We start from the raw sequence: 26,345 nt of genomic DNA on the forward strand, positions 1-26,345 counted from the left end.
ACATTCCAAAGGCCATTTGTTTTAGGAAGGATGCCAATTGAGTTTTCTATTTTTAAGAATGGAATTTGTCTGGATATCTGACATACAAAGCCTACTCTGAAAATCAATAATAAAAAATAAAAAAGATTTGTAAATGTTATCGTATTTGTACAGCACAGAATGGTGTCTGGTAGAATAGAATGGGTAAAATGGGTAGCCTAATACAGTAGTCCCCAATCAGAGATTCGAGCTGCCTGGTCCACGGTTGTAAAACGTCTGGTCCTCCCACATCTTGTCAACCATACATTCTTGACTGTTTGAGTGATGCTATCGGTAGCCATGGAAACCCGATACAATAGATTCATTCCCCCTGCCTCTCTCTCCCTGGCCAGTCCTCTCCATCCACCGAAAAGCTCTTGACTTTGCGCATGTACGGCCAAACTGAACATTGCATCGACTCCAAGATGGCGTTAACACGTCTGGCTTGCATTCTGGTCCTCCTCTCAACTCACTGTAAGTAAATACATGAGGACTGCGCTTTATTTCCCTAGCCTATTGCCGTTGCTGAGACATTCTGGACGAGACATTCTGGACGTGACACTCGCTTGTGTCATTTGAAATGAGCTACTTTGTTATTTGCGAGACGTGATCTGCGTAAGGATATAAGTGATCATTTCTGACCCAACTCTCTCAGCAAGCTAGCTATAGCCAGCCAGCTATTTTGTTATTAATAGATGATGTTCTGATTTAAATGGAGATATATTCAATTATAAAGTAGGCAATCGAAGACCAGAATTAAGAAATGGTTTGGTAACGCTGTTGTGTCGGCTCGTTGGAATGTTTGATCTATCTGAAGCCGGACAGTGCAGTTTGGCATTTGGAAGTATGTCTAGTTTATCGAACTCTTCAGAGATAGAAACCTTTCGTAAACTGCTCTACATACAGTTAGTGTGTTTTAATGGGCTATAAACTTTACATGATGAAATAGCAAGAAGAGATACAATGTATCCGTTCATTTAGAGGCTTGTTTTTTTAAAGGGGACTCCCCCTTTAGTCTGTCTCCTTACTTTCAAAAGTGTTCGACTGTAAATACAACTATAAATGTGTTATTGTCTAAGAAATAAGTATTTCATATAAATATACGTTTGCTTAAACGTTTTTAACGTGTTTGAATCGTGGTTGATAAAAGTTCAGTCTCGCAGTATTCAGTGATGCGAGATAACGGTTTTTTCCATTGGGGAATAAAGACAGACAGTTCGCGGGAGGAGCCTATCTGAAAGCAGCAGGCAGCTCGCTTTGTCCGCTCTTTGAAGAGCGGTTCTAAAATGTAGATTTTGTAACTTTTTATTAGCCATCTTAAGCGATTTGTCTCGGCATGTAAACAGTTATTGTTTTGATTTGACCCTAATTAAAACATGAAATAACTGTTAGAACTGTTTACAATTTGGCCAGATGCAGAGACAAATCATTTAGCTATGTTGCTGGAAGAGTATGATGCAATTTGTTCCCATGAAGCGCTCCCTCGTGTTTAACTCAGGCATACTCAGATCCTTCTCGGAAAGAATGTTTAATCATTATGTTGACATTTCAGAGATACATTTGTATCAACTTTCACAATTGCTGATGTCATTGACATGCTAAATTAAACGAAATAGAACTCTGAATAAGAAGAATGAAATAAAAACATTTTGAATTGTTCCCAAATGTTTCCTAATAGCCCATAGCAGGTGCTATAGCTTACCTAATATTCAAATTGTAATGAGAATTTGAATCACTAAAGTTATTGATAAATAAGTTAAGGCTACTGATATACACGACACATACGGCTAGATTATAGCAGGATCTTAAACAGCACCACGTGATGGACTGGTGGTGGTCGTTTGCTTTAGGGTTTAACTGTTTTTCCTGAAGTGCTAAGCATGTATTGAATCCTTCTTGAAGAGAGACACACGGAACAAAAGGAAGCACAGACCTGTGTGCCTTCAGCCCCTCTGGTCATCCAAGTGTGTGGACTGGCTTAATTATCTGTGAATTTAAATATGGATAGCAAGAAGGCTGCTTCCAAAGATGGTGCTGGTGTCTTTCAATGTCGACCAGGAATTAGACCTGCTGAGAATCTGATTTAGTGTGTTTGAAGCAATGTTGCCTATTATTTTACAGCTTACCCAGTTGTTATTGTCTGTAGGCTATATACTATAGTTAGAGCTAGTTAACCTTGATTGTTGTTGGAAAGATTGTTACCACTCAATTACAGTTCTGAAAGAAAAACATAATTCACAATTTGAGGAAAATAACTTGAATCAGCTTTGTACGTTTAAACACCTGTTACTATGTAATTTGATTTTATTGCTTAAATGTACAAATCTATTTGACCTCTTTTGTTATGCACATTCTTTTGTTGGTTTTAGGCTTATTCATCATTGGCTTGTTTTTTCATTTCCAAGGAACTGTTTTGAACACATGTCATAGTTTGAATGTATTTTGAATAGGTATGAGAGAGATGTACAGGGATTTGCTAAAAATAAGGAAACACCAACATAAAGTTTTTTTTAAATAAGACGTTGGGCCACCACGAGTCGCCAGAACAGCATCAGTGCGCCTTAGCATAGATTCTACAAGTACACTATATATACAAAAGAATGTGGACACCCCTTCAAATTAGTGGATTCAGCTATTTCAGCCACACCGTTGCTGACAGGTGTATAAAACTGAGGACACCGCCATGCAATCTCCATAGACAAACATTGCAATAAAATGGCCTTACTGAAGAGTTCAGTGACTTTCAACTTGGCACCGTCATAGGATGCCACCTTTCCAACAAGTCAGTTCGTCAAAATTCTGCCCTGCTAGTGCTGCCCCGGTTAACTGTAAGTGCTGTTATTGTGAAGTGGAAACGTCTAGGAGCAACAACGGCTCAGCCGCAAAGTGGTAGGCCACACAAGCTCACAGAACGGGACCACCGAGTGCTGAAGCGCGTAGGGGGGACCAACTCCATATTAATACCCATGAATTTGGAATGAGATGTTCGACGAGCAGGTGTCCACATACATTTGGTCATGTAGTGTATCTGGAGCTCTATTGGGGGGATGCGACACCATTCTTCCACAAGAAATTCCATCTTCTGGTGATTTGTCGATGGTGGCCGGAAACGCTGTCTCAGGCGCCGCTCCAGAATCTCCCATAAGTGTTCAATTGGGTTGAGATCCTGCCAAGACTTAGAAGTGCCAAGATATGTGGGAGCTTGACAGTGCTGAAAGTAGAACAGTACCAAAGCCAATATAAACCAAGCCAATATTCTTTGATTTTTATTTGGACTTGCGTATATTGTTTTGTATTCTTAGGTATTACTGCACTGTTGGAGCTAGGAACATCAGAATTTCGCTACACCCACGACAACATCTGCAAAATATGTGTATGCAATCAATAAAATTTGATTAGATTAATATTGAGATATTTCCTTAATAGTCTTAGAAGAAGCACCTTCACAAATCTTAACCCTTAAGGTCCAGTCACCTCTATTTGAAGTTTGAGAATTATTGGCTTCTTTGACCTCAAGAAATTCACATTTATTCAGTGTCAGTAAAACTTGTTTTCCAGTCTGAATAAAAGTGAAAGAAAGATCAATAACAATGGTTGTGGCAAATGTCATTTCAGACTTGATAAATTACCCTTTAGCAAATGAGTGGGAAATTGATTAGGCTACTCATGGAGGCATGACCAACTGAAATGTGAGAACCTGGTCTAGTTTTTTTGCCCTATGGCAGCTCACAGTAAGTCTGCTTAAGCCTCATACCTCTTTGGGTGAGAAGAGAAGTCCCTTATCTGAGGAGATATGGGAGAGAAAAGCAAGCTGCCTCCTTAAGCATGAAACACATCGAGTATCCCATTGCCGATAGACAGCCTATAGGTACTTATCACAGTGGGAGGCTGTTCCTTCTCTTACTAGAACAAAAGCGGTACCTGCTTCATGCCGACCTGTTAGCAACAAACCTATCGATTCTACTTGTAGAATCACAATGCTCGTCAGCGGCCAACAACTTGACTTTGAGACAATCAGAGAGCATGAACCCCCCTAAAAGGGGGACATTTTCTCCATACATCCACGGATGAGCCAGTCACACTTCATATGCAATGTAGGCTATGGGATGGTAGCTAGCTAAGTGCATTAATTAAATCACAATGGATTAGCTAGTTTCAATGAATAAGCTGCCTGTGTTAGCTGCCGAGTGTTGTGCAAGCCAGCGAATATGCTAACGCCTTTGCTTAGCTAATGTTGGAGTGTTTTCCCCTGATAAGTCTCTCCATCATGGCAAAATGTTTGGTCACACACACACACACACACACACACACACACACACACACACACACACACACACACACACACACACACACACACACACACACACACACACACACACACACACACACACACACACACACACACACACGATGAAGGATAAGACGCCTGTCTTCTTTGCTGACTTAATTTAAACAGGAGCCAGATGACAGGTGTTTTCTTCATTGTATAAAATGTGTGGCAATGCTGGTGGGGCCGGCAGGAGTTGGTGAGCCCCAGGGAAAGTGCTGATAGCGCTTCCCCCCAGGAGGTGCTTGTTGTCAGATGCTTCCCTTCCCATCCACAGCTTGTGAGCAAATGTTTGGAGCACTCCCTGAATGGCATGCTGGAACCCCCGGGCGAGTCACATACAGCTTGACATTTTAGTGTAGACAGTAAATGGCAGGGAAAAAGAGAAAAACGAATAGCAAGCACAGAGAGGAGTGGCTGCCCACTCAGCGCTAGTTTATTTAGAGAGTTAAGAGTTATTCCCAACAGACAAAGCAGTTGTGTGAGAATGGTAGACCCACTGTCCGTTTAAACTAGCACGGTAGCCCATGTCCTGTAATTAGGCTTGCAGCTCTAGCCTACATTTCCAGTTTGCTTGTAAAGCCGTTTGCAGTAGAGGTCGACCGATTAGGATTTTTCAACGCCGATACCGATTATTGGAGGACCAAAAAAAGCCGATACCGATTAATCTGACAATTTTTTAAATACATTTTTTGTAATAATGACAATTACAACAATATTGCATTAACACTTATTTTAACTTAATATAATACATAAATAAAATCAATTTAGCCTCAAATAAATAATGAAACATGTTCAATTTGGTTTAAATAATGCAAAAACAAAGTGTTGGAGAAGAAAGTAAAAGTGCAATATGTGCCATGTAAAAAAGCTAATGTTTAAGTTCCTTGCTCAAAACATGAGAACATATGAAAGCTGGTGGTTCCTTTTAACATGAGTCTTTAATATTCCCAGGTAAGAAGTTTTAGGTTGTAGTTATTATAGGAATTATAGGACTATTTCTCTCTGTACCATTTGTATTTCATATACCTTTGACTATTGGATGTTCTTATAGGCACTTTAGTATTGCCAGTGTAACAGTATAGCTTCCGTCCCTCTCCTCGCCCCTACCTGGGCTCGAACCAGGAACACATCGACAACAGCCACCCTCGAAGCAGCGTTACCCATGCAGAGCAAGGGGAACAACTACTCCAAGTCTCAGAGCGAGTGATGTTTGAAACGCTATTAGCGCGCACCCGCTAACTAGCGCGCACCCCGCTAACTAGCGCGCACCCCGCTAACTAGCGCGCACCCCGCTAACTAGCTAGCCATTTCACATCGGTTACACCAGCCTAATCTCGAGAGTTGATAGGCTTGAAGTCATAAACAGCTCAATGCTTGAAGCATTGCGAAGAGCTGCTGGCAAAACGCACGAAAGTGCTGTTTGAATGACTGCTTACGAGCCTGCTGGTGCCTACCATCGCTCAGTCAGACTGCTCTATCAAATCATAGACTTAATTATAACATAATAACACACAGAAATACGAGCCTTTGGTCATTAAAATGGTCAAATCCGGAAACTATCATTTCGAAAACAAAACATTCATTATTTCAGTGAAATACGGAACCGTTCTGTATTTTATCTAACGGGTCGCATCCCTAAGTCTAAATATTGCTGTTACATTGTACAACCTTCAATGTTATGACATAATTATGTATAATTCTGGCAAATTAATTACGGCCTTTGTTAGGAATAAATGGACTTCACACAGTTCACAATGAGCCAGGCAGCCCAAATTACTGCATATACCCTGACTCAAGAGAAATGACACAATTTCCCTAGTTATAAGAAATTCATGTTAACAGGCAATATTAACTAAATATACTAAATATGCAGGTTTAAAAATATATACTTGTGTATTGATTTTAAAGAAAGGCATTGATGTTCATGGTTAGGTACACATTTGTGCAACGACAGTGCTTTTTTCGCAAATGCGCTTGTTAAATCATCACCCGTTTGTCGAAGTAGGCTGTGATTCAATGAGAAATGAACAGGCACCGCATCGATTATATGCAACGCAGGACACGCTAGATAAACTAGTCATATCATCAACCATGTGTAGTTAACTAGTGATTATGTTAAGATTGATTGTTTTTTATAAGATAAGTTTAATGCCAGCTAGCAACTTACCTTAGCTTCTTGCTGCCCTCGCGTAACAGGTAGTCAGCCTGCCACGCAGGCTCCTTGTGGAGTGCAATGTAAGGCAGGTGGTTAGAACGTTGGACTAGTAACCGGAAGGTTGCAAAAAACGAATCCCGGAGCTGACAAGGTAAAAATTGGTTGTTCTGCCCCTGAACAAGGCAGTTAACCCACCGTTCCTAGGCCGTCATTGAAAATAAGAATGTGTTCTTAACTGACTTGCCTAGTTAAATAAAGGTGTAAAAAAATATATATATATATTTTTTAAATTGGCAAATCGGTGTCCAAAAATACCGATTACCGATTGTTATGAAAACTTGAAATCGGCCCTAATTAATCGGCCATTCCGATTAATCAGTCGACCTCTAGTTTGCAGTTAATCTATACTGAGGTTAGGTTTTGACAACAATTTGAATTGACATTTTGAATAATGTATTATGCACGATTCATGCAGATTCATCTCAGCATTTAGAAGTTACACTGAAGTTAAAGCTAATCATTGGCCAACAACAAGACCACAATAGTAGTTATCTACAGTGCCTTCTGAAAGTATTCAGACCCCTTGACTTTTTCCAGATTTTGTTAGGTTACAGCCTTATTCTAAAATTGATTAAATTGTGTTTCAATCTACACACACAATACCCCATAGTAACAAAGTAAAACATGTTTTTTAGACATTTTTGCTAATTTATAAAAAATGAAAAACGGAAATATCACATTTACATAAGTATCACTTATGCGCTGTCTTGGCTGTGTGCTTAGGGTCGTTGTCCTATTGGAAGGTGAACCTTCACCCCAGTCTGGAGCAGGTTTTCATAAAGGATCTCTTTGTACTTTGCTCTGTTCATCTTTCCCTCGATCCTGACTAGTTTCCCAGTCTCTGCCACTGAAAAACATCCCCACAGCATGATGCTACCACCACCAATCTTCACCGTAGGGATGGTTCCAGGTTTACCCCAGACGTGGCGATTGGCATTCAGTCCAAAGAGTTCAATCTTGGTTTCGTTAGACCAGAGAATCTTGTTTCTCATGGTCTGAGAGTCTTTAGGTGCCTTCTGGCAAACTCCAACCAGGCTGTCATGTGCCTTTTACTGAGGAGTGCCTTCCGTCTGGCCACTCTACCATAAAGGCGTAATTGGTTGAGTGCTTCAGAGATGGTTGTCCTTCTGGAAGGTTCTCCCATCTCCATAGAAGACCTGTAGAGCGTTGTTAGAGTGACCATCAGGTTTTTGGTCACCTCCCAGACTAAGGCCCTTCTCCCCCGATTTCTCAGTTTGGCTGTGCGGCCAGCTCTAGGAAGAGTCTTGGTGGTTCCAAACCTCTTCCATTTAAGAATGATGGAGGTCACTGTGTTGTTGGACCTTCAATGCTGCAGAAATGTTTTGGTACACTTTCCCCAGATCTGTGTTTTGACACAATCCTGTCTCTGAACTCTACAGACAATTCCTTTGACCTCATGGCTTGGTTTTTGCTCTGACATGCACTGTCAACTGTGGGACCTTATATAGACAGGTGTGCGCCTTTCCAAATCATGTCCAATCAATTGAATTTACCACAGGTGGACTCCAATCAAGTTGTAGAAACATCTCGAAGGTTGATCAATGGAAACAGGACGCACCTGAGCTCAATTTCGAGTCTCATAGCAAAGGGTCTGAATACTTTTATAAATAAGGTTTTGTTTTGTATTTGTAATACATTTGCAAAAATTTCCAAAATCTGTTTTTCCTTTGTCATTATGTGGTATTGTGTGTAAATTGATGAGGAAAAAACATATTTAATCAATTTTAAGGCTGTAGCGTAACACAATAAGGCTGTAACATAACAACATATGGAAAAAGGGGTCTGAATACTTTCCAAATGCACTGTACCTTGGATAACCGCGCCACAAAGGACCATGCATGGGATAAAGGCAGCAAAGCACATGATTCCAACAATGGAATGGCCCGAAACAGCTGAGCAGGAGTGGGTGGATGGGTTTGGGGAGAAGGCACGAGTGACCAGAAATATCTATGGCGTCCCTCCCAAACCCCAGACACTGTTTGTTAGCAGCAAATGCGGCATTGTGAATAAAAAGCATACGGAGGAAAAAACTTCTAATGTACTGTGAATTACTTCACCCCTCCCACTCACCTGTTTTAAGTTGGTCTTAAAGAGAATGAAAGGGTAGTTGACTAAGAAATAAAGCATAACAGAAAAGGTGGATTTGAATGGCCTTTCATGAGATAGAAATCCACTTGAACTTCGCACCAAGAACTTGAAAGGTTATTGAAGTAGGCACTACCCTGCTTTTATATATTTTTTCTCCTTTTGGTAAGCAGTAGCAGATGCTGAGGGGAAAGTTGAAAATGGACATGGTTATGTTCCAGGAATGGCAAGCACGTGCATTCTTCAAATGTTAATAAGACTATCGTGTGGAAGAGGCATTGATAAAAAATAAAAATAGGTCTAGAGCCTGGCTGCTAGGCTGAAGGTAGTTGGCCAAAACCCCCCATTAAAATATAACATCAGCTTTGGCTCGTCTCAGATTTGTTGTTGTTGTTGCATTAAGCCCATCTGTAGGCCTTGGTGTAATTTTGGGGAATTTTGATCGAGCACAACACTTATTTATATTTCTCAGAGATGTCACTTTTTTCTGTTGTGAGATATGGCATAATAAGTCTGGAAGTGATATTTCACCTTGTCAGTAGCAGTTGAAATCTGTTTGTTTTGCCAAGACGTTATCATGCAATGTTTTTTCTGTGTCTGCGGGATAATCTTTGAAATGCTCATCAATTGGCTGTCTGAGTTTAGGGCAGTGTTTTGGCGATTTCCTGTTTGCCGATCTTTATCTGTAGTCACGTGATCCCTAGGGGAAGAACGCCGGAGTGGTTTTCCTCCCTGTGTTCATTCAATAGATTCAGACAGAGCCAGCACATCAATAGGTCAGGAGGAACCGCCATCAATCACACATTGGGATGCTGTCAATTTAGGGAAATAATTACAGATTCATTAATGGCAGGGCACAGATAATAGAGTGAATGCTGCTGAAGCACTGCCTGTCTGAAAAGGCAAGGGAAGTCTGGGCTACATGCTAGGAGTCATAGCCAGATAATCGCTTTGGATTCATCCTCTGTTTACCATACTGTCACAAAGGCAATTACTCTCTCTATAAATAGCCAGATGGCAGAATCATATGACAGCCTCAGGTGTTTGAACGCTGTTCATTCCAAAGCATTGGGCTTGTATTCAAGCAACTCTAAATATATGATTCGAGATTAAACATATTCATATCTAAGCATAGTAAAATAGAAACTATTGGCATTATCTGAAAATGCATTTGTTCATCTTAAATCTTAAATACACATTGACGACAACTGACTAGTTTCAGCACCATCCTCACCGCTTTTCTACCCTTCTGAAAAGGCAATTTGGCATTTTCAGCGAGAACACTTTTCGTTCCTAAAACAAGTCTATCACCAACAGCCAAGCTGACAGTCAAAATACTCTCCTTCCTGTGATCTGCAGAACTGACAATGACTCCAACCCCTCGCAGCAGCCAGCTGAGTTCTTAAGTGTCTTCTACAGTATGAAGGGCAGATGACACCAGCCTTGTGATAAAAAAAGACATCCCAATCATTTTGTTGACCATAACTAATCCTCGCCGAGGCGTTCTCTTGATGTAGGGCCTTGCGAAAGAGACCGGTATGCAAGAGCCATGTATGTGGTTGTACGGCCTCCTAGTAGTGTTGTGCGATTCTTGCGGTAAGACCTGACATAAATGTTGGTGGTCATCCAAAGAAAGTTTTTATTTATTAATATTTTTTTATTTAACCTTTATTTAACTAGGCAAGTCAGTTAAGAACAAATTCTTATTTACAATGACGGCCTACCCCGGCAAAACCCTAACACGGACGACGCTGGGCCAATTGTGCTCCGCCCTATGGGACTCCCAATCACGGCCGGTTGTGATACAGCCTGGAATCGAACCAGGGTCTATAGTGACGCCTGTAGCACTGAGATGCAGTGCCTTAGGTCGCTGCGCCACTCAAGAACCCATTGAGCAGCATTGCGGTGTTAGGTTCTAAATGAACCAAGTAAAAACTCACAGACGATTAGTAAAGCTCAAACCAAGTTTATTCACCCAAAGGATTAGACAGCTGAAGAGACAAAGACATGGTTCCACCAGCACAAGTATATATACCCCAATTTGGATGAAGTCTCCTCCTTCCCTCTAAACATTACGTCTTTATTGCTAGGGAAGAAGTTAAGTGATGCAGGTAATTAACTGTTCCTTCTCCCTTAATGTGACCTGACCTCGGTCCCCATTCCTCACTAATCCACAGCTCTCCACCCTTATCTGTGACTGCAACTATGTGATCGCCTTTCCTTTACTCATTACATTCCAAGCTTAATTGACTCCACCATATACATTCCTCCTACAGATAACCAGTAACTTTTGGTGTAGGAACCAGGCTGTGGCACTCCTCATTTCCATAGGATACCTGATGATTAACAATATTTGCAAGATGGCGCCGACAGAGATGGTCGCCTCGCTTCGAGTCCTTAGGAAACTATGCAGTATTTCGTTTTTTTATGTATTAGTTCTTACATTGTTACCCCAGGAAATCTTAAGTCTTATTACATACAGCCGGGAAGAACTATTGGATATAAGAGTGACGTCAACTTACCAACATTACGACCAGGAATACGACTTTCCCGAAGCGGATCCTCTGTTTGGACCACCACCCAGGACAATGGACCTAATCCCAGAAGCTGACCCAAAACAACGGCACAGCAGAAGGGGCAGATGGAGCGGCCTCCTGGTCAGGCTTCGTAGACGTGCACCTTGCCCACCGCTCCCGAGTATACTACTCGCCAATGTCCAGTCTCTTGACAACAAGGTAGATGAACTTTGAGCAAGGGTTGCCTTCCAGAGAGACATCAGAGATTGTAACATCCTCTGTTTCACAGAAACATGGCTCTCTCGGGATATGTTGTCGGAATCGGTTCAGCCACCGGGCTTCTCCATGCATCGCACCGACAGAGATAAACTCCTCTCTGGGAAGAGGAAGGGCGGGGGTGTATGCTTCATGATTAATGACTCATGGTGTAATCATAACAACATACAGGAACTCAAGTCCTTCTGCTCACCCAACCTAGAATTCCTTACAATCAAATGCCGGCCATATTATCTCCCAATTTTGGATAACTAGTCACTTTAAACAATGCCACTTTAAATAATGCCACTTTAATAATGTTTACATATCTTACATTACTCATACCATATGTATATACTGTATTTTATACCATCTATTGCACCTTGCCTATGCCGCTCGGCCATCGCTCATCCATATATTTATATGTACATATTCTCATCCACTCCTTTAGATTTGTGTGTATTAGGTAGTTGTTGGGAAATTGTTAGATTACTTGTTAGATATTACTGCACTGTCGGAACTAGAAGCACAAGCATTTAGCTACACTCGCATTAACATCTGCTCACCATGTGTATGTGACCAATAAAATTTAATTTGATTTTGATTTGATTTATTTCAAGTTTAGAAGTCAGAACCCATCTGCAGTGAGTAAGGGGGGTGGAGTAGGGGTAGGTTTGGGCGGTATAGTTCTCTTTTTGGGGGTTTGGTGCACCCTAAAATTAACTATCTGACTATCTATGTGCCAAATAAATGATCACCAGCTCAGGGCTCCAGTTATGCATTTGGTTTGCTAACTTGCTATTTAAGTGGCTAGCTTGCTCGATCAAGCTTCTTGGTTACAGCAGAGAATCAATCCCCTCCTGGATCAAGATCCCTGCTGCCAACATTTTTTTCCATTCAGAAAGAAATAGTGACCCTTGTGCGCACTGCCAGTAATACTGTATGGCACAGGAACGATATGAAGGTATGAAAATATGGAGTGCATCGTGACTTCTCACTGTAGTGTTTCTCACGTTTCTACCCAAGGTAATCGGCCCAGATGCTTTATCAGCCCAGTGACCATATGCCAGAAATGATTCATCATCAGGCAGAATCTCAGCATCAAATCAAGCTAAATCATTCTTATAACTATCTCAAGCTCAGGAAATGTAGTTGGCCTCTGTGAAGGGATGTGCAAGTCTTGTGCTAAGGCCTGACAAAAATGTTGGCAGTCAGACAAAGGGAGTTTTTGTTGAGTAGCATTGCGGTGAGTAAGGGGGGTGGAGTAGGGGTGTTTGGGAGTTCTTTGTGACTTCTCACTGCAGTGTCTCTCACGTTTCTACCCGAGGTAATCGGCCCAGATGCTTTATCAGCCCAGTGACACAAATGCCACAAATTATTCATCATCAGGCAGAAACTCGGCATCAAATCATGCTAAATCATTCTTATGGCCATCTCAAGCTCAGGAAATGTAGTCCATTGAAGACTGCCATGCCATCACAAATAATCCATCAAAGTATGACATGTTTGGTAATACACAGTTTCAGTAAATTGGTCCAAGGTTCTTATTTAGGCAGCTGATAGGTAGGCCTACAACCTACAACTACAGTTTCAAATTGAATGTATTTCACAATAAAGCCTCTCTCTTCAAACGAGGTATGTAGGCGTTAGCAAGTTCACTGAACGTCAGAATGATGGTGAGTAGGCGATAGAGAACAGACAGAGCTACAATAAATGATTATTGATTTGTGTCAAACAAAGGAAGGTCTTAGTAGAATAAATATCCTGTCTACTTTTGAAAAGCCACCATTAGCATCCGACTTGCAATGTACATTTAGCTGACTGGTCAGATAGTGTTGGTAGATTGTAACCAGACCATCTGGTGACCTGGTGTTGGGGTTAACACTTGGGCTACAGTATTAGGCCTAACTGGTAAAAAGGATGATTTTATGCAGCAGAGATGCGACAGTGTAACATTAACTGAGCAAGTATAACCTCAGTAATTCCTTTGTCCCATTAATGCTCTTAATAAGGATACTCTTTATTTTACAGTATGCTATTTACCTGGCACTTACTTAGAAATGACATGGTGAAATGGTAATCACTCAATAATTACTTAACTATTTGTTTGGTTTATTTGGGATTCATTGAAACAAGAAGCAGCATTTGTGTTGCTATATTTGAAGGACCAAAAAAGATCAATTGCTATCACATAATTTTACTAGTTCATACCAAGTAATAATTATAAGCAGAGACAAGACTAAGTATAGCCAGACATAAGAACATATCTTCATGATAGCTTTCAGCTGACCTAGTCTGGAGCACTTCCATTAAAACTTCATCATCAGTTAAGCCTGAGAAAGTGTCGGACCAAGCATGTATAAAATACTCAGTGAGCACTGAAATCTTTGATATCGAGCGACATTAATGGCATTTCCTAATCCTGTCAGAATGTATCACTGGGACATGGGCAACCCTAGGTTTTTGGTTTGCCATGAGTCGTGCCTGAGAACACGGTAGAAGCCCAGATACAGCATGTACACAGTACAGCTGCCACACGTGTGTGAGTGCATACCCTGGGTAAGTGCCTGAGATATTTGTCGGCATGCCAGACATTGGTGGCGAGTTAGTAACATGGTGGCCCTAGACTGAGCTTCGTAAGAGGGTGTACTGCCTGTAGTACTTACTTGTCAACCATGCTACAGCAAGCTGTAGAAAAAGAAAAACAATTTGAGTCATTTTTATTGTGACTCAGAGGTTTGGCGGGCATTTGTCATCACTGTAACCGGACGCTAGACAAGGCCGCATCCTCAGAGCTGTAGAGAGAGTTTAGGCATCCGTGTGCTTAAGAGTCCATTTTAGTAGCAGAGCCTATAGGGGCTGATAAGGGTGCTTGCCTGAACTGGTGACGTTAGCAGGTAAAAAAGAAAAAAAAGAAAAGGCCAACGCGTGGAAGTGCACAGAAATTTGAATAGATTTTCATAAACACCGCCGTGTCAGCCATTGGAAAGAAAAAGTGAATAGGACAGAAAAAAAGATGTGGAACAACTCATCAAATTTGTCACATCTAGCTCATTTCTAAGGCAGGAAGATTGCAATTAAACTAAATTGTCAGTTTCTCAACATTCTAGTCTTATTCTAATGTGAAATGCAGCAGAGACATCCCAAAATGACCACACTATCTCATCTGCCATTTCCTCCTAGATAGTCCGACTTCCCGAGTTGAACATGTTTATACAATGGTCATTATCAGGTCTTACAAGATAACCTTAAAAGGAGCCAACAAGACCTTGGAGAGGTTTCACACAGGCAGAATAATCAGACATTATTATTGGGGATGATTGTGTGAGGCTTAAAAGAGATTCTCACAATGTGGAATAACACCACAACAAAGATACTAGTACATTCACCATAGCCATATAGAAGAGGTTCATTGTAACGCTGGAATGAATTCAAGACCACTCTAGATGATATAGAGATATAGAAATTACGACTTGTGAACAAAGCAAATGTATCGTGGCAACATGGGAGATGAGAAAAAGACAGATTAAACTTGTCCTTTTAAAACCTATTTAATCCCAATAGAAGCAACAATAATACGTTTGAAGTCAGGATTATAATAGATTGTGATAGAAAATGACATGTTTTCTTTGTTATTCATCTATTTTGTCATGGCAAAAGCTCAAAGGATGAATATGAAGCACTAGGCCTAGATGCAGAATTTGTCGTGTCTCCACTAGACTAACATTCCTTTCTAAAAGCAGTGCTCTGTCATTGATTGATAGGACCCTCTATGCATATACATTTCACACACACAGTCACAATTAACGGAAAGCTGTACAGCCTCATCTTTTCATATCCCCCCCTCGCCCATTTACATTTTAAGGCCCTCACTGTAAAAACCCACATCTTAAAACATAGGCTGCTTGCATACCCATGTAGAATGTTGAATACAAACCATGAAAATAAATTGTTTTGAGAGATATATCCAGACAGCCCTGCACATTTTAGATGAAAGTACAATGACCCTGGTGGAACAATCTGGTCAGGCGGCACCATAAGAAGATTTTCTACGCTTGACCTGTGTTCTTCATTTCCAGTATGCACTCCTGGTACGATGAAGACATGTCTTATAGTCTTTCTGAAAGAACAATGAGAGCACAGATGTGCGGCTCTTGAAATATTGAACGCATAAAACAGCAGAGTGACAGAATAAAGCCAACAAATAATTTATTGAGAAAATAAATAAGAATGGTAGAAAACATAAGAACAAAAGCCTTTTAGTAGGCAGGACGAGTTATTTGATGGTGCTCACACAGGGTCTCGGAGTGTGCCCTTTGGATGAGGAGAGGAAAAACACAAAAGTTTCCCCCCAGCCTCCTCAGACCCATCCATTCCGGTTGTATCCGGTTTGAGCCAGAACAATGATCTTATGGGTTTGTGCATTTTCACCACACTTTCAGAGGGAATCTATATCTCTGGGCTGATGAGTCCCTCTAAATAGCCTCCCCCGATTCTCAGTGTAATTAATTCCCCACTCTGAGGGTCATTCATGCGGAACTGGCCAACCATGCAGTTTTATTTCAGATCATCAACACTCAGGATCATCCTGCATATGACTTTGGGCAGCATACTGTGGTTTCAGGGCGTAGGTTAGCCCAATGTTTCGAGACAGACCTGGGAATGACAGGACTCGGAAGGTCTCGTGGTCAAACGAACAGATCTACAAGTGGCCCCAGATGTGAGCAATGAAGGTAGCGTAGAGTACTGTATATTGGTTAAACCTACCGATGCCCACTCAATTTGATGGTTTTCCCCCAGAGTTTAGCTGGACGCTTGTTTAGAGATCAGACAGCAGTTGGCCAATCGGTTGGAGACATCACTTATCAGGGGTGGGGTCACTATAATTGCTATGTGCAGCTGCAAAGATTCCATCGGAGTCTGGACATTCCATACTGGGAGCAATATGCAGACCAGTGACACTCCCCAGTAATTGACGGGATATTCTCCTTAGTGTGACTAATGAGTTTGGCCATAATTATTTCCCATTTAAAGGGCTTAAAAAAAAAAGATCTTGGTTAGCTGAGTTATGCTAGAATTACTCAGCTAGGACTGTAATAATACTGTTAACCTGTATCATTAAAGTGCATCTTCCAAGGAATTCTCCATTGCATGATATACAGAAGATGAGAACAAGCATAGCAAGAGACCATAAGACAGAGACTGGTGATCGTTCTCTTTGGTTTGGAGATGGGGTTATGAACACACCTCAGCGGTGCACTACACATCTGTCTAGTGAACAAAATCATTTTCTCTCTGGATCAAGATCCAGATGCGAGCGTGTTTCTTTTTTGTGACTCTGTCTTGACATGTAAACAGTGTGTAATCTGCCATGTAAATCATTGTCTTTCAGAGCTTCAGAGAAAGGCAAATGGTATATTGAAAAAAGTCCCTGCCAATTTCACGTTTGTATGCAACTTTTTCCATCCTTAATTCTTGATGTTTCCCCCCCTTTTCCAATTTTAAGTTTGAGGCAAAAAAATGGAGGGCAATCGAAGGTGCACTTTTGCTTTATCAAACAGAACACCACAGAGCACTTAGGTTTGCAAAAACAGGCAGGTGACAAAAGTCAACAGCTGTCCTCTATTTTTGCCATGAACGCACTTCTGTGACTCACCATTGTGTCCAACCACCAGGTTGCATTGTAACATTGAACAGTATGTCTTACTTCCTGTGATGGCATGAGTGTGACTACATTGCTAGCGTTAAATTCGGCCACAGAATGGGCTGCATGGAGCGCTCAGCAGTTTTGCTATGCGGCGCGTTTGTCCGGCATTTCCCATGGAAACCCGTGGGGGATTCCTCCCGAGCAGGTGATGGAAGCAGGGGTCCTTTGGGGTTGTCAGTGGTAGCATGAGGCTCAGATGGTTAGCCCCTTTTCTCCCACCTGTTGCTCAGCAACATTCTCTGCCCTGCTCCTCAGACTGCCTATGCTAACTATTTGAGTCTGGAGTATGCTTTTGTACACATGTTGTTCTAAAGGCCTGCTCACTGGGTCAGTCGCTGGGATCGCTCACCAGGGAACTGCACACTTTGATGTCGCAATCCTTCAAAGCACGCAATTTTTGATATAGGAGAGCAATCCTTTTTGGTATAGGAGAGCATTGTGTTAGTATCTAGTCTGGAAATGGTTATGAAATAGTCCTGATTTATTCAGTTATATATCCTAGGTTGTGGAATTTAGCAGTCTTTAGCGTTGGGATAGTGGGTGGTAAGAGTGCGTCTTCCATCAGAAAAGTCAGAACACAGTAATTTTGTGATGCCAAACATTAAAATACAAACCATACTGTAGTAAACACTTTAATTGACATTTACTACATAGACTATATCTTAGCAGAACAATATAATTGCCTCTGAGCAAGGCACTTTTTAAAATATAATTTGGACAAGGGTATTCTAACTAGCAAGGATTATCAAAATGGACAGTAAATAAATGAACAGGGAATGTTATGACTGTTGTCGTTAGTTGACCTCAAATGAGGTTCCTTTTGGAAAGTGACCCTTTTCCCTGTCCACGCTTATCAAAACTCTGCATCACCTGTGACCAGTTGTTAGTGCTGAGTGATTAACAGAAATGTCAGTTATTTTTAATTTTTAAACAACTAATTGATCGATTATTTGAATTCCATTAAGTTCAGTTCTTTCTGTGCTGTGAGCTCAGTGCGCACATTGCACGTTTTCTCTAGAGATAAATCAGATCAATCCCGAACTGTGCTATGTAGTAGTAATTGTAGTTTCCAACAGGCCAATATTCTACATAGATTAGCGCAGAAAACGTGGTAATTAACTACAATGACCATACATGCTTACAATCCATTGCGTGCCTACTTGTCCAGTCCGTGTTTCTTTTAGCATGCTCCTTAAAAGAGAGAAGAATGCGTTATCGAGAAGGATAGTGAGCAGTTGCTTCGGGTGGTATCTCTCTACCTGAAAATACATGATCTAAGTGATTGATAGTTGGTATTCAGCAGTCATAAAAGTATGTCTTATTTACTTAGAAGATCTACTAAAATAATGATTTTGTCAGAGCATAGGCAGCAGCTCTATAGAGATGAGATGATGACTTGGAATGAAAATAAAGTAATCAAATAAAACTAATGTAATATACACAACAACTGAAATATTTTATTAAAATAATGTGAATAAATGTTGATTAATAAGTGATAAGCAGTAATGGGCAGTCACTACTATCATGGGACTTTTATCAATTGTTTTATTCAGTTTTATTCGGATTATTAACAGAAACTGAACCAACCTCAAAAAGCACTAATCGCTCAGCACTACCGGTTGGTTGTCCCCACGATGTCAAAAGCTTTGGGTGACCTCACATTCTACACTCCCCCGCACTCACTCCACACTAACTGCTTACTAACTAACAATTAAACAGGCCAGAACTGCTGCCCACATCATTTAACAAAATATAGAGCCATATTTATTGAGTCTAGGTCTACTTCAAATCTGGTCAAAATAAATATTTTGTCCAAGTATGGATCTTTTAGGTGGAGCAGGATATGGTCTGAACCCAGACTCCCTCATTCGATAGTAATGATTGTGGACAGCTCTACACCGGAATAAAATGTAGACACTACTATTTTGTCAGTAAATAAGTACAAAATAAAACAAGTCTAGTTTGAATAGTCTGTATGAATGCCTCACACCATGTTTAGTTAGTCTACATGTTCAAACCTCACCCCTTGTTATTTGTTTTCTGAATCAAGTCTTGCGTAACTGCCTATCATTTTCAAGAGTCTATTCATGGAGTAATGGCCCTACCCCGTTGACATCCATCATTGCTACCGAATCACAGTGAAAGCAAGTGGAAAGAGGACACATTTTTCATTGGGTTGCCATAGAGCACTTCCTGCATGGCCAGTATATGCAAAATAATGACTTTTATGGAACGAAAGACTTAACTGAGGTTAATTTTACCTACAAATATATAGATGTCTAGAGGTGTGAACCTTCATCTTTGAGTCAGCAAAGATGCTAGTTAAATCTGCCTACAGTTTCTGTTAATGCCAGTGAGAATTACATTATTAAAGGAATACCTTGCAACAGAATTATGGGTGATAAAAAATGCATCAAATCATATGCCTGTTAACAACCAGGAAGTCATGAAACCACAGTATGAAACCAGAGTATTTTATGTAAAAATAATCAGCTTCACAGAGCTTAAGTGTCCAGAATAGAGAGATGAATATGGGGATGTATAGGCTATTTATGCATTCAACTGGCCTAACTGTTCAGGCATTCGGAGTTGCTGCCCCACTGCACAAGATGCCTTTGTTCAGGAGTGCAAACAAAAGGCAATTAATGAGATCGGCTATGGGGGGCCACTGCTGGAGAGGAAAACAATGGGAGCACTGGGATTTGTGCTTGGCCTGCTGTTCTAGGGCCGATAGGATCTCAATGAGTGGACTGAATGCTGCTGGGAGGCCCATGATGGAGACTTTATGAGCTCCCTGCTGCCTTCTCACACACTCTGGCCTGTGAACACCACAATTGTGTTGCTAAAGAGTAAGTGACCGTCTCTGGCTGTGCTACAATGTGTTTCAGCCATTATCACATTGCCCAATAGAAAATTGGCATGTTCCAATCAGTTCCAACAGGATCTAAGGCTATGTAGTAGATGACTCCCATTGGGAAACACAGACATGAAAAGATAAAGCCAAATCACTTTGTTAGATTTAGATATATAGGTTGTGAAAAGGCTCAGTTTTGTGAAACACTAGTGAGGAAAAGCTCAAGTGAGCCAATGAAGTCTGGCCAATGGCCTTGTCCCCAGAGGCAGTGTCACAGGGGGACTCCCTTTCAACTCAGCTCTTTTCAGCGCACAGCGAGCATCCTTTGGACCAGGAAGTGAGGCGGATTAAGGCTTTTGGCCTCACTAAGTCAACACGTCTCTGCTAGCAGTGTGACATTATTATTCAGCTGTCAGGCAAGCCTTAGCTTACCGGTATCTGCTACACACATTGGTCGGCACTAACAACAATGGCCGCTTATCAATGTAGCCCAGGCCAACGTGGCTGAGCCTAGTGTATCGGTTCAACGTGGAGTAATCAAATCAAATTTCAAATAAAATTGTATTTGTCACATGCGCCGAATACAACAAGGGTAGACTTTACCGTGAAATGCTTACTTACAAGCCCTTAACCAACAATGCAGTTCAAGAAAAAGAGTTAAGAAAATATTTACTAAATAAACTAAAGTAAAAAATACAATAAAAAGTACAGAGGTTATACACAGGGAGTACTGGTACCGAGTCAATGTGCGTGGTACAGGTTAGTCAAGGTCATTTGTACATGTAGGTAGGGGTAAAGTGACTATGCATAGATAATAAACAGTGAATAGCAGCAGTGTAAAAACAAAGGGGGGGTTCAATGTAAATAGTGAGGCCATTTGATTAATTGTTTAGCAGTCTTATGGCTTGGGGATAGAAGGTGTTAAGGAGCCTTTTGGACCTAGACTTGACACTCTGGTACCGCTTGCTGTGTGGTAGCAGAGAGAACAGTCTATGACTTGGGTGACGGAGTCCTTGACAATGTTTTGGGCCTTCTTCTGACATCTGCCTAGTATATAGGTCCTGGATGGCAGGAAACTTGACCCCAGTGATATATTGGGCCGTATGTACTACCCTCTGTAGCGCCTTACATGCTGACCAAAATAAATGTACACATACATGTTATTCAATCATTGCACCCACACCGCTTGCGCGCGTCGAAGAGCGCCTAGAACTTCGTTCCCACCTCTCCCATCTCCTCATTGTTTTTTAGGAGCATATACCCACGTGCCATCTCCTCATTGGTTTTTAGGAGCATATACCCACGTGCCATCTCCTCATTGGTTTTTAGGAGCATATACCCACGTGGGTGATTGAAAGATGAACTGAGGACCACACTCCAGTCCAGTTGATAGTGGTAATGCAAATTAATGTTGGTTGCCAACCGCCATATAAAGTCCGAAGAAGAAGAAGCCTGAAGGAGGAGAGATTACTAGAAACAAACTCGGTTTACCCTTTTATCTGTGGATAAATTGTTGGAGTTTACCTTGTGCATTTCAGGTAAAATAACAACCCAATGTTTATTAGCTAGCAACAGCAAGCTAGCTAGCTAGCTAAATTGCAATAAATGTTTAATGCTTTCGACCTGTCCCCAAATTAATATAGTTTGTTCAGAGTTCATTTTGATATTTCAACTTGCGTGTTCTGATCGTTCTGGTGTGGGTGGACAAAATCAACATGTGCACCATGGTGCACACGGATACACGGGTTTGGTCTGGTCAGCATGTTAAGGTCGGATGCCGAGCAGTTGCCATACCAGGCGGTGATGCAACCGGTCTGGATGCTCTCGATGGTGCAGCTTTAGAACTTTTTGAGGATCCAGGGACCAATGCCAAATCTTTTCAGTCTCTTGAGGGGGAAAAGGTATAGTCGTGCCCTCTTCACGACTGTCTTGGTGTGTTTGGACCATACTAGTTGGTGATGTGGACACCAAGGAACTTGAAACTCTCGACCCACTCCACTACAGCCCTGTCGATGTGAATGGGGGCGTGTTCTGCCCTCCTTTTCCTGTAGTCCATGATCATCTCCTTTGTCTTGCTCACATTGAGGAAGAGGTTGTTGTCCTGTCACCATACTGACCTCCTCCCTATAGGCTGTCTCATCGTTGTCGGACACACTGTTGTGTCGTCAGCAAACTTAATGATGGTGTTGGAGTAGTGCTTGGCCACCCAGTCGTGGGTGAACAGGGAGAACAGGAGGGGACTAAGCAACCCCCCCTGAAGGGCCCCCGTGTTGAGGATCAGCGTGGCAGATGTGTTGTTGCCTACCCTTACCACCTGGGGGCGGCCCGTCAGGAAGTCCAGGATCCAGTTGCCGACGGAGGTGTTTAGTCCCAGTGTCCTTAGCTCAGTGATGAGCTTTGTTGGCACTATGGTGTTGAACGCTGAGCTGTGGTGAATGAACAGCATTCTCACATAGGTGTTCCTTTTGTCCAGGTGTGAAAGGGCAGTGTGGAGTGCGAATGAGATTGCATCATCTGTGGATTTGTTGGAGCGGTATGCGAATTGGAGTGGGTCTTGAGTTTCCAGGATGATGGTGTTGATGTGAGCCATGACCAGCCTTTCAAAGCACTTCATGGCTACCAACGTGAGTGCTACGTGGCGGTAGTCATTTAGGAAGGTTACCTTCGCTTTATTGGGCACAGGGACTATGGTGGTCTGCTTGAAACACGTAGGTATTACAGACTCGGTCAGGGAGAGGTTGAAAATGTCAGTGAAGACACTTGCCAGTTTGTCCGAGAAGCACTGAGTACACGTCCTGGTAATCCGCCTGGCCCTGCGGCCTTGTGAATGTTGACATGTTTAAATGTCTTGGTCACATCGGCTATGGCGAGCGTGATCACACAGTCATGCATGCTTCAGTGTTGCTTGCTTCAAAGCGAGCATAAAAGGCATTAAGCTCGTCTGGTAGGGTTACGTCACTGGGCAGCTCGCGTTTGGGTTTCTCTTTGTAGTCCGTAATAGTTTGCAAGCCCTGCCACACACGACGAGCATCAGAGCTGGTGTAGTAGGATTCAATTTTAGTCCTTGCCTGTTTGATGGTTTGTCTGAGGGCATAGCGGGATTTCTTATAAGCGTCTGGATTAGTGTCCCGCTCCTTGAAAGTGGCAGCTCTAGCCTTTAGCTCGGTGCGGATGTTGCATGTAATCCATGGCTACTGGTTGGGATATATACGTACGGTCACTGTGGGGACGACGTCGTCGATGCACTTATTGATGAAGCCAGTGACTGAGGTGGTATACTAATCAATGTCATTGGATGAATCCCGGAACAAATTCCAGTCTGTGCTAGCAAAACAGTTCTGTAGCGTAGCATCCAAATCATCTGACCACTTCCGTATTGAGCGAGTCACTAGTACTTCCTGCTTTAGTTTTTACTTGGAATCCGGAGGATAAAAGTATGGTCAGATTTTCCAAATGGAGGGTGAGGGAGAGCTTTGTATGTGTCTCTGTGTGTGGATAAATGTGGTCTAGAGTTATGTTTTCCTCTGGTTGCACATATGACATGCTGGTAGAAATGAGGGAAAACAGATTTAAGTTTGCCTGCATTAAAGTTCCCGGTCACTAGGAGTGCCGCTTCTGGATGAGCATTTTCTTGTTTGCTTATGGCCTTATACAGCTCATTGAATGCGGTTTTAGTGTCAGCATCAGTTTGTGGTGGTAAATAGACGGCTACGAAAAATATACAGTGGGGAGAACAAGTATTTGATACACTGCCGATTTTGCAGGTTTTCCTACTTACAAAGCATGTAGAGGTCTGTCATTTTTATCATAGGTACACTTCAACTGTGAGAGACGGAATCTAAAACAAAAATCCAGAAAATCACATTGTATGATTTTTAAGTAATTAATTTGCATTTTATTGCATGACATAAGTATTTGATCACCTACCAACCAGTAAGAATTCCGGCTCTCACAGACCTGTTAGTTTTTCTTTAAGAAGCCCTCCTGTTCTCCACTCATTACCTGTATTAACTGCACCTGTTTGAACTCGTTACCTGTATAAAAGACACCTGTCCACACACTCAATCAAACAGACTCCAACCTCTCCACAATGGCCAAGACCAGAGAGCTGTGTAAGGACATCAGGGATAAATTGTAGACCTGTACAAGGCTGGGATGGGCTACAGGACAATAGCCAAGCAGCTTGGTGAGAAGGCAACAACTGTTGGCACAATTATTAGAAAATGGAAGAAGTTCAAGATGACGGTCAATCACCCTCGGTCTGGGGCTCCATGCAAGATCTCACCTCGTGGGGCATCAATGATCATGAGGAATGTGAGGGATCAGCCCAGAACTACACGGCAGGACCTGGTCAATGACCTGAAGAGAGCTGGGACCACAGTCTCAAAGAAAACCATTAGTAACACACTACGCCGTCATGGATTAAAATCCTGCAGCGCACGCAAGGTCCCCCTGCTCAAGCCAGCGCATGTCCAGGCCCGTCTGAAGTTTGCCAATGACCATCTGGATGATCCAGAGGAGGAATGGGAGAAGGTCATGTGGTCTGATGAGACAAAAATAGAGCTTTTTGCTCTAAACTCCACTCGCCGTGTTTGGAGGAATAGAAGGATGAGTACAACCCCAAGAACACCATCCCAACCGTGAAGCATGGAGGTGGAAACATCATTCTTTGGGGATGCTTTTCTGCAAAGGGGACAGGACGACTGCACCGTATTGAAGGGAGGATGGATGGGGCCATGTATCGCGAGATCTTGACCAACAACCTCCTTCCCTCAGTAAGAGCATTGAAGATGGGTCGTGGCTGGGTCTTCCAGCATGACAACGACCCGAAACACACAGCCAGGGCAACTAAGGAGTGGCTCCGTAAGAAGCATCTCAAGGTCCTGGAGTGGCCTAGCCAGTCTCCAGACCTGAACCCAATAGAAAATCATTGGAGGGGGCCGAAAGTCCGTATTGCTCAGCGACAGCCCCGAAACCTGAAGGATCTGGAGAAGGTCTGTATGGAGGAGTGGGCCAAAATCCCTGCTGCAGTGTGTGCAAACCTGGTCAAGAACTACAGGAAACGTATGATCTCTGTAATTGCAAACTAAGGTTTCTGTACCAAATATTCAGTTCTGCTTTTCTGATGTATCAAATACTTATGTCATGCAATAAAATGCAAATTAATTAATTAAAAATCATACAATGTGATTTTCTGGATTTTTGTTTTAGATTCCTTCTCTCACAGTTGAAGTGTACCTATGATAAAAATTACAGACCTCTACATGCTTTGTAAGTAGGAAAACCTGCAAAATTGTCAGTGTATCAAATACTTGTTCTCCCCACTGTAGATGAAAACCCTCTTGGTAGATAGTGTGGTCTACAGTTTTTCATGAGGTACTCTACCTCAGGCGAGCAATATCTCGAGACCTCTTTAATATTAGACATTGCGCACAAGCTGTTATTGACAAATAGACACACACCACCACCCCTCGTCTTACCAGACGTAGCTGTTCTGTCCTGCCGATGCACGGAAAACCCAACAAACTGTATATTATCCGTGTCGTCATTCAGCCACGACTCGGTGAAACATAAGCTATTACAGTTTTTAATGACCCATTGGTAGGATAGTCTCGAGCAGAGATCATCCAGTTTATTTTCCAGTGATTACACGTTGGCCAATAGAACGGATGGTAGAAGCGGGTTACCAACTCGCCGACAAATTCTCACAAGGAACCCTGATCTTTTTTCTTCATGCGAATAACGGGGATTTGGGCCTGGTCTCAGAGAAGCAGTATATCCTTCACGTCGGACTCATTAAAGAAGACATCTTCGTCCAGTTCGAGGTGAGTAATTGCTGTTCTGATATCCAGAAGCTCTTTTCGGTCATAAGAGATGGTAGGAGCAAAATGATGTACAAAATAAGTTACAAACAAAACAAAATAGGAGCCCGTAAAATGGCAGCCATCCCCTCCGGCGCCATTCTATGAATTCTAGCCTAGTGTATTGGGCCAACGTAACCTAGTGTATCGGGCCAAATAAGGCATTACAAGCTAAGGTAATCGCTGGGGGAAAAAAGGTGTGTTAAAGGCCCAGTGCAGTCAAAAAAGTGATTTACATATATACCTTTCCACAGGTTGTGATAATACTTTGAAATTGTGAAAATAATGATAAAGCCCTTTAAGTGTAAGAGGTGTTTGAAAAGTTCCTGAAATTTTTGCCTGTTTTGGTGGGATAGAGCTATGCGGTAAATCACCAGGCGGTAAATTAGTTAACAGACCAATAAAAAACCATGCGTTGGCAACTCTTTAAACTGTCCAGGAATTTAACCACAATACCTCCATGTATTATATACAGTTGAAGTC

General features: G+C 42.0%; 1 protein-coding gene across 1 annotated transcript in view; it reads left to right on the forward strand.

Moving 5' to 3' along the window:
- Positions 1 to 337: 337 nt before the first annotated feature.
- Positions 338 to 26,345, forward strand: part of LOC139537584 (junctional adhesion molecule 3B-like) — a 48,226-nt gene continuing 22,218 nt past the window's right edge. The window contains exon 1 of the mRNA XM_071339060.1: positions 338 to 492. Within this exon, the coding sequence (XP_071195161.1) occupies positions 408 to 492 (85 nt within the window). The 5' untranslated portion in view covers positions 338 to 407. The remainder of the gene's footprint in view (positions 493 to 26,345) is intronic.

This window comes from Salvelinus alpinus, chromosome 13 (genome assembly GCF_045679555.1).
Source record: "Salvelinus alpinus chromosome 13, SLU_Salpinus.1, whole genome shotgun sequence".
Lineage (NCBI taxonomy): Eukaryota > Metazoa > Chordata > Actinopteri > Salmoniformes > Salmonidae > Salvelinus > Salvelinus alpinus.